The sequence below is a fragment of the Dipodomys ordii genome, unplaced genomic scaffold (genome assembly GCF_000151885.1).
Source record: "Dipodomys ordii isolate 6190 unplaced genomic scaffold, Dord_2.0 Scaffold56, whole genome shotgun sequence".
Taxonomy (NCBI): domain Eukaryota; kingdom Metazoa; phylum Chordata; class Mammalia; order Rodentia; family Heteromyidae; genus Dipodomys; species Dipodomys ordii.
The window spans coordinates 8,170,039-8,179,746 of record NW_012267272.1 but is presented as its reverse complement, the minus strand read 5'-3'; the positions used below and the strand labels follow the sequence as shown (position 1 = coordinate 8,179,746).

At 39.9% G+C, this 9,708-nt stretch overlaps 1 protein-coding gene and 1 pseudogene across 2 annotated transcripts in view; one reads left to right on the top strand and one right to left on the bottom strand.

The window, feature by feature from the left end:
• Positions 1 to 6,188, bottom strand: part of Ssbp1 (single-stranded DNA binding protein 1, mitochondrial) — a 9,017-nt gene extending 2,829 nt beyond the window's left edge. Inside the window, exons 1-6 of one of the 2 annotated variants that reach the window (XM_013021538.1) lie at positions 6,099 to 6,188; positions 5,487 to 5,553; positions 4,359 to 4,419; positions 3,250 to 3,390; positions 2,966 to 3,053; positions 854 to 942 (exon numbers count right to left, since the gene is read on the bottom strand). In XM_013021538.1, coding sequence (XP_012876992.1) covers positions 854 to 942; positions 2,966 to 3,053; positions 3,250 to 3,390; positions 4,359 to 4,419; positions 5,487 to 5,510 — 403 coding nt within the window. In that variant the 5' untranslated portion in view covers positions 5,511 to 5,553; positions 6,099 to 6,188. The remainder of the gene's footprint in view (positions 1 to 853; positions 943 to 2,965; positions 3,054 to 3,249; positions 3,391 to 4,358; positions 4,420 to 5,486; positions 5,554 to 6,098) is intronic. The other variant, XM_013021540.1, reaches the window with a different exon arrangement.
• Positions 6,189 to 8,788: 2,600 nt separating this feature from the next.
• On the top strand, positions 8,789 to 9,177 carry LOC105989563 (annotated as a pseudogene).
• Positions 9,178 to 9,708: the final 531 nt, after the last annotated feature.

The following is a 9,708-nucleotide window of genomic DNA, read 5'->3' as shown; positions in this document are numbered from 1 at the left end:
CTACCACTTGAGCCACAGCGCCACTTCCGGCTTTTTTCTTTTTGCTTATGTGGTGCTGAGGAATCGAACCCAGGGCCTCAGGCATGCAAGGCACACGCTCTACCACTGAGCCATCTTCCCAGCCCCTTTTTTCAAGTTTTATGCATCTATCTTTCTATGTTCTTCTGTAGTTTAAAAAGAACAGTAAAAGTTTCAAGTAGAAATTAACCATATTAGGTTCCAAAAAGATTCTGGATAAATCTACCTAAATTTCTAGTGGCACTCACATAATATGTCTTGGCACATATTTAAGCCATGTTCTTAAAAAAATTAAAAAAAAAAAAAAAGATGAAAGCCAAGAGACAGTGGCTATACCTACAATCCTAGCTACTTGGCTAGGCTAATATGTGAGGATCACAGTTCAAAGCCAGTCTGTGAAAGAAAATCTGCAAGACTTTTATCTCCAATTAACCATTAAAAAGGAAATTCCAGAAGTGGAGTTGTGGTTCAAGTGGTAGTATCAGCCTCAAGCAGGAAAGGTAAGAAACAGCACCCAGAGGTTCTGAGTTCAAGCCTCAGTATTGGCACAAAAAAAGCAAAAAAAAAAGTGAGATTAAGACTTTCTAATGCTCAACAATAAATACTTCCATGAACAATTCATGCTATACTTCACCAGGAAGTTACTTTTGAATCACAACTGTGAATACAGAGACAACTTCCAAAAGGTATAGATAAAGGCAGAAAGTATCAGCAGAAAAAAAGCTGAAAGACTTTCTGGTGAGCTGCCAAAATCTTGTAATCATAAGGAAAGGAGGAAGGGATGAAGGGAGGGAAGGAGGGAGGAAGGAAGGAAACATTGTCACGAGCTTCTTACCAGCAATGATTGTTGTTGCTTGTCGTCTCACATTATTTTTATCCATGTATTCACCATAGTCTACTTTCCCTTCCACATAAATTCGAGACCTGATATAAATAAAGTTTTTAGTCTGGCAATTCTAACATGCTTTGCAAGAGTCGGATCAGGGTGATGATGAGAATACTCTATGGATGAAATACAATTATACTTGAATCTTTTATGTTATCATTTCTCTGATGAAATACTATTATACTTTAATCTTTTATGTTATCATTTCTCCAAGTTCAAAGTTATGAATACTGAAACACAATGTGAAAACAGATTTGATACATCTAGTTAACAAAGCATGGTGGTACATGTCTGTAATCCCAATGACTGAGGCTGAGCAGGAGGATCACAGTCAAGACTGGCTTGGACAACTTAAGAGACCCTGTGTCAAAAGTTACATTTCAAAAAAAGGACTGGAGCTATAGTGCAATAGAAGAGTATTTGCCAAGCATTCAGCAGGCCTCAGGTTTCTGGACTTGGTCCTCAGTATCCCCCTCTTTCCCCTTCCCACCCCACTACATACACAAACCTATTACCCTTCAGCAAAAAAATTTTTAAGATGATCTACGACTATCACAGAATATCAAACAGCAGCACCTTTGCAATTCTATTTCCAATGTGTCATTTTCCTAAAACTTTGCTTGAACTCCCTTACAGATAAATAGTACGGTCTGTAACCTTATTCTCCAGGGGCTAATTCATATCCACACAGCGTTTTCTGCTTATAATAGACTCAGTTAATGAGGCAGAACTAAATGACATTTACACTTTTTATTTTTTTATTTTTTGATGGTACTGGAGTTTTGAACTCAGGGAGGGGCTTGTGCTTGCTGGGCAGATGCTCCACTCCAAACCATACCACCAGCCTTCTTTGCTTTAGTTACTTGGGGGATAGGGTCTTGTCTTTATGCCTGGACAGGCCTACACTGTGATCCTATTTACACTTAACATATGGCTGGGACGGTGGGCATGTCCCACTATGCCTAGCTCTTTGTTGGCTAACATAGGATCTCCTAAATTTTTACCCCGGTTGGCCTCATACTGTGACTGTCCTGGTCTCAGCCTGAAGTAGCTAGAACTACAGGTGTGAGGCACTACATCTGGCTATGATTTAGAAGGGTGGAAAATGACAACAGAAAGACAACACACTAATGAATTAATGAGATACAAAAGGAAACACAGATTCCTCAGGAAGGCGGAATTGTATGCTGAGCTTTTCCTTGAAAGGCCCTACGTGTGTGTATGTATATACATACCACATACACACATACGTAAAGGACAGTGGAGACAAACGGAGAGAAGAACTACAGCTACTGAAATAGAAATTTTAATCATGGCTGAAATTATTTTTCACAAAGTATATTTGTCTTATAGAAAACTTTATTTCTAAGCACATTAACTTGTAAGGCTGCTATTAAACACACCCTTTTGTTCTTCTAAGAGCCTGGAAAGAATACTACATAATCCAATAGTTACAAAAGGAAAATACTAAGCCTATAGAAAATTCTCAACTATCAAATAATTGCTGAGAATATTCTCATACGTTGGAGTGCAAACTTCAGATTCTCTACCATGGGCATCATGTGTACACCAAGTGACCAGATGCTACCCTTAGAATCCCAGGTCACATAGGCTTAGAAGGTCCTAAAAGCAGGTGTTAACAGAGGCCCTTAATACACATCAGCTTCTCTCCTGCCTAATCTACTTCTGATTATATATATACCTTGTGGGCTCTAAATTTTAAAGTCATGATTTAAACTTTCAGTTTGATATAGTCACAGCGATATTCCATGTACTTGGTATTAAGGTATCAATAAGTACTTCTTTTATTGTTTTATTTTGTGCTTCGTATGAGGGAAGCAGGGGACTATGATCTCACAATGTCGTAGCAGCCCAGACAGGCCTTGAACACACAATCCTCCAGCCTCAGTCTTCCGAGTGCTGGGAATACAGGTATGTGCTATTATACCTAACAGGTACCTCTAAATATAATTAATCAGGGGCAAAGGAGGAGTAACATGTTTCTTGCCATGAAAACACTGTATACATTTAATCCAAAAGACCCTTCCTTCTTTAACTTACCCCTTTTTCACATACTGATATGCCACATCTCTAAGGCCAGGTCGGAACACTGATATTCTGTGCCATGTTGTCTTTTGATTGACATCGCCTAAATCATGGGTATAGGAAATGTGATTATAAACGCCAGTAGACAAAATGAATACCCAATGGACAAAACATTCAGCAAAACCAAACTCATAGGTTCCATAAAAAATTACAAAATGAAATAAGACAAACTCTATCTAAAAGTAGCTTATCTCTACTGAGGTAATTGACAATATATCATGGAAGGCTTTTATACTCACCCATTTGGTATGCTTCACTTTCCCCTGATCGCCACATTTCATTTGTTGCTAGAGAAAATATTGTGACTGGATTTTTTCCTTCCACCTGTCTCAGGACAGGGTCCTGACCCACTCGCCCAAGTAACTGCACACGATTCAGAGCTGAAATGTAATATGGAGATAAAACAAAATTGTGTACTTACTACAGACCAAATGTTTATGTCCCTCTCAAAATTTGCTTCTTGAATATCTTACCCAAATCTGACATCATGGGAGGTAGACCATAGATAGATAATTAGGTTTAGATGAAGTTTTGAGGGTGAAGCCTCTATGATGAGATTAGTTTCCATATTTGAAGAGGAAGGGACCAGAGCTTTCTCTCTCCGGCAAGTGAAAACAGAGAAGGCAATATGTACCAGACAGGAAGAATCTTCACCAAGAGCCCACCATGCTGGCACCCTAATCTTGGAAGTCTAGTTTTCAGAACTGAGAAATCAAAGTCAGCTGATTTATTCACTATGGAAATTCCCTATAGCTGCCAAAGCTGACTATTAAATCTACAAACTTGAGATAGAAATATACAGAAAAGAAGCTGCTACAAATATTGCTTCAATTCTATTCTCATATAAGCAAAACAAGTTACAGAAGATCAGCAAATAAGTTAAAGGAGCAAATAAAAGAAGCCTGAGAGGGGGAAAAATAGGTTAATATGGAGAAAACAGAGAACACCACCCCACAAAACAAATTCTTTATCTTAAATTCTTCTTCAAGGTAACTTTTTAAAGCAACTGTGGAGCTAAAAGCACAAATCTGAGACTTAAATCTTTACTACAGAAAAGTGTATTTCTGTCCAACATAACCATACAAGATACAGATAACCAAATATCACTTGAGGAAATTCATTCACAACAGTGAGCAAGTAATCTCTGGCTGAACATGAAGCTGACATTAGGTGACCACAGTCTAATGGGCAATATCTGAGGAGTAAATGCATGGGCTAGAGGCATGATGGGTAACAGTTAAATTCAGCACATCTCTTCTCTATTTTTAAGAATATTAGCACAGTATTATAAATAACACTGTAAACTTAGAAAATAGAAAAATTAGAAACTTAGAAAATAGGTACTTACATCTTTCCAGAACTAAACTGGTAGCTATTTCAGACTCATGTCTCACAAACTGACGAAGCACCTGGAAAGAGGAAAAAAGGCTATATAAGTCACATAGACATCAGTAAAAGGTATTTACTGCCAAATAACTGCAGCAAGTAAAATTAAATACATAAATAACATATATATATATATATATATTTAGTGGTACTGCCATTTGAACCCAGGGCCTTGTACTTGCTAGGTAGGTACTCTACTGCTTGAGCTTGAACCACATCCACAGCCCAATCCCTACTTTGGACCTAAGAGAGACTCAGAGAGAGTAACTTGCTCAAGATCCTATAGGAAATAAGTAATAAGTCATGACTTGTGAATTTATGATGATCCTGAGACTTGAGCTACTCTCCACAGTGTAGGAAGATGCAAGGGGAACATTTAGTAACAAAGAAAGATAGATGGTCAATAAAGGAACTACAATACCTTATTTTTAAAGTGATAAACACTTTGAGGGTGGAGGGTGGGTGGGAGATGGGAAGGGATGGGAAGGGGAAACAAAGGAGGAGGCAACAATGCTTGATAAGAAATGTACTCATTATCTTGCCCATGTAATTGTAACCCCACTGTACGGTATTTTCACAACAAACATATAAATAAAGTGATAAACAATGATTCAAAGTCCTCAAATCATCAAATGCATTAAATACACACTAGCTCATATAAATGCAAGTTTCACAAGTTTTCAACTGTAGAGATTCCCACTATAAATGTGAACATTGTGTTTGTGTTTGTGTGTGTGTGTGTGTACACACTGGTACTGGGGCTGGTTTTTTCCCTTCTCAAGTCTGGTATTCTACTACTTGAACCACATAAGAGTCTCCACATACCTTGCTGCCTGAGCTGTATTCAAAAAGCTATCCTCAGATCTCAAGCCTCCTAAATAGTTAAGATTACAGGCATGAGCCTCCAGCATCCCGACTTGTAAACGTATTTTAAACTATTTGCTTTAGCAAGCCCCTCAAATAAGTACCCACAAAACAATGAGTAAGTAGGCTCAAAGGCCTTTTGCGCCTGCAGCCAAATGCTGCCTAAGAAAATCTGATCACTATAGCTGATAATGAAGCTCAGCATAAACATAGAAAAGTAACTAACCTGTAGCACAGGTCTTCGAAACATGGTTTCTATTTTCTTTTCTTACAATCTGATAGTTAGGACTTGCCTGAAGGGAAGGGAGAGGGATAAATTAAAAACTACAATTTACAGCAACCTCACAAGACAACTAGTCCTAAATACCTAACTACACTGAGATTTTCTGCACGCCCAACTGGCATCAAACTCATCAATATCCTTGGCTCGTTTCATCTGGATCCCCTTCCTGGCCTCCTCCCCCAACATTTTGTGTCTTTCGGGTCCCATTTAACTCTTTCTCCCCCTCTTCCGACGCCCTGTCCTCCCCCATTTCAATGGAACGCAAGCTCCTTGAAAGGATTTTTGTACAACTTGCTCATTACTGTCACGTCCTAAACTCCTGCATTCGTTCCCAACACACAGATAAGGACTCGATAAATATTACTGTCAGTAAGGCTCTTAAAGCTGAAACCCGGTGCTCCCACAGCAATCCAGCTGTGAAGGCTGAGGCAGCGGGCTCCCGACCCCCGCCTCGGGCCCCTCCCCATACAGTAACTTCCCGCCCAGCCACGAAGAGGAGGGTGGGAGGGCCTGGGCCCGCGCAGGTGGGAAGGCCGAGCGGCCACGCGCCAGCACCTGCGAGCCTCGCACAGAGGTACGCGAGGCCGACAAACCTCCTCCAAGTACGCCAGACAGGACCGGCCCCGGTTATGCGTCACTTCCGGCGCACAGAGCCGATTAAAAAGAGGCGCACGGGAAGAGGCGAAACAGGAAGTGCTGCGTGCGTGCGCAGCAAAAAGGCTGCCGGCCGGCAGGGCGGAGCTAAAGCCCCCAACTTGAGAGTTCCGGATACTGCATTCCGGGCGCAGTGGGTGGATCACCGCCGCCTGGTGGTGAGTCCGGCCGATTTCAGGATCGCAGAGGGACAAGGTGAAACGTAGGAAAAAAGTTCCATTGCTGGGGGATGGGAGGGTGGGGAAAACCACACTTCCAGGCCACCTAAAACCATTAAAAATAAAAAATCTGAAGGATAATGTGCTCAGGCCACAAAACTTAAAGCGCGCCCAAAAACAGGCAATCAAGATAATGTTTCAATGTACTGTTTCAAATGTCCAAATTAATGCAAAAATCGTGAAGAACACAATATTCAACCTTCAATTAAATACGCGACCCAACCATCCTGGGGCCTGAGGTATGAGTAGGAGTGTGAATCTTTGTGTACATGGTTTTATGGGAGGGGGGCCTCAGAAACCTTATTAATAGTTGAATAAATTTTACAAATTTCCAAAATAGACATATGAAGACACAATATTGTCCTAAGTTTGTTTGATTCAAACCACCAAAATAGGATTATAATTTTACCTTTCTGCCCTTGATGGAAGTGAACTAATATTTTCGAAGTCTAATCTTTTTATTTTTTGGCATGTTTCATTTTAAGTCTGACAGTTTTTTTTTTGACCAAGTGATAATTTTAAATAATTTTGTTTAACTTCAGTTTGATTTTGTCATTAATAAATTTTGATATTTTGATTATCATAAGTCTCTCTCATTTAAGGGACTTATGCTTGCTAGGTAAGCACTCTACCACTTGAGCCATGCCTCCAGCTCTCTTACTATTTTAAAAATAGTTCATTAACTATTATTTTGATTGTTGAATTTTGTTTTGTCTTTGTCGGTCGTGGGACTTGAACTCTGGGTCTGGGCGCTGTCCCTGCGCTCTTCAGCTCAAAGCGAGCACTCTACCTCTTGAGCCACCACCACTTCTGGTTTTCTAGTGGTTTTATTGGAGATCAGAGTCTCATGGATTTTTCTGCCCAGGCTGGCTTTGAACCGTGATCCTCAGATCTCAGCCTCCCGAGTAGCTAGGATTACAGGCATGAGCCACCAGAGCCCAACTTGATTGCTGAAATTTTAAATTTACTTTTCCCTAATCCTGGACCTGGTGGGAAATATATATGGAGTCCCACAGATTGCAGGATTGAATCCTGCAGAGTTAGGCTGAGGCTCTCTATTCTTCAGCTCCTGGTCCACCGGCTGACATCGTATAGATAATGAAGGGACCCTCTCTATCACATTACACAGAAAATTGTCTCCTTGAGTTCATTCATGTCATTTAAAAAAATCTGAACTATTTAACCTGGCTCCCTACTTAGACCATCACCTGATTGTGAAGATCTGGCTCACTAGTTTATATATTTGTAAATGTTTACCTCCATATATATCCACCTTTACAAAACTGAGTTTCTGAAAACAGTAGTTTACTACCTTCAGCCCACACATCAGTATGAATTAATAATTCTACATTCCACCATGTTACAACTTGCAATGCCCTCTTCCTGCTTTAAAAGTCCTACTTCCACTTGTCTAATTGAGTCAAAAGAAAAAAATTCACCTTTCCTCTAAAGATAATTTACCCACTTCAGCTTGTGTAAAACACTGACAATCCTGAACTTTGGGATAACCTTAAAATAGTCTTACAAATTACCTACAACCACATCCATATATGTTCTTCCTTTATTATCCCAGTAATGTCTCCCTTTTTCTATTTGCAGAATGTGGAAGAGGGTGGTTTTTCTAAGTGGCAAAAATACCACACAAATTGAAAGCACAATCTTGAACAAACATATAGCCTTATAAATAACATCTGACTGGAAAATATTGATTTATCTTTGCTTTTTCTTTGACAGAAATGTATACTTTTGGCTGAGGAAGGTTTAAAGAGTTACTACCTCCTCTTCTTTTACAAAAAAAACCATGTTAAAACTTGAATTTTTTTTAATATGCATGTAATGTCTGTCATGAAAGAACTGGTTCTTCCAGTGAATACCATCATTTTGGAATTGATCCTTCCCAATGTAACAATGTTAGTCATGTAACAGACACTTCAGGCTTGATTTGTTCTAATGCTCTTTGGGATTTGAAATATCCTGCTCACACTTTCAAATTATCCCTTTCTCTTTTCTCCCCTTTCATTGTCTTTGCACTCAGTCTGTCTTTGTAATACAACAGTAAAGGTCCTATAGATGCCTTTCTCCAATTGACTCCAGGTTCCTAAGTACACAGAACCTATTGTGAATATCTAGTTCACAGTGGGTTTAAAAACAAGAACAGGCTTTAGAAAGACCCAAGTCACAGGCTAGAGCACAACAACGGGAAGAAAAATCGGAAAAGTCTTGGAGGATACTCAAATAGACCTAAAATTTGAAAAATCAAAAATGTCACTAAACTGGAAGGGTGGCTCCAGTGTTTTTTTTTTGTATTAGAAATACTTCATTCTCTTCCTTGGTGCTGCCTGCCAAGAGGACCGCCATCTCCTGCTGGGCACCATGGATGCCCTCAGACCTCTGTTGAAGTCCAGCATCATAAAAAAGAGGACGAAGGTGTTCATCCGCACCAGTCAGTATGTAAAGGTCAAGCATTATGGAAAGCCAGGGGCAACAGCATGCAGAGAAGATTCAAAGGCCAGATCGTGATGCCTAACACTGATTATGGGAGCAACAGGGAAACAAAGCACATGTTGCCCAGTGGCTTCTGGAAAGCCCTGGCCCCCCACGTCCAAGAACTGCAAGTGCCACTCATGTGTAACAGGTGTTACTGTGCTGAGATGCTCAGTCTTTCCTCCAAGAAACAGAAAGCCATTGTGGAAAGAGCAGCCCAGCTGTCCAGCAGAGTCACCATTCCCAATGCCAGGTTGTGCAGTGAAGACAACAAGTAGGTGGTTCACATACATCTTTCATTTGCTCTTAAATAAACCACAAAAACTGCTAAGAACAAAGATACAGCTTTAAATCTACCATTTACATTTTGATGGGGAATCCCACAAACCTTTTCATACCATATATACATATATATGTTCATACACATGAGAGCTGACGTAACTAGACTTTCTGTAGTTCATTTCTGGTCCCAGAAAAGGATTTCAAAATGGTGTGTGGTGAGAACATTGTGGCCTTAATCAGTGTTACTCTCTATACTGATAGGTGAATTCAGAACTTTAATCATGTGCATAGTTCAGTGCGAAAGACAAGTATGTATTGTATATACTCAGAAATGCAAAGTTACCCTGGGCCCTGCCTTTATTTCCTCCTAAATCAAAAGTTTCAGGTATGGACATCCAGTGGCAGAGTCTGGTGGTAGCAATGCTTTATCATAAAGAGCTTTGGACAATTTTGTTACTGTAAAAGCATTTTGGAAATTTTAATCAAGTACTCACTTTGCTTTTGAATCAGTTTTCCTAAAGTCTCAT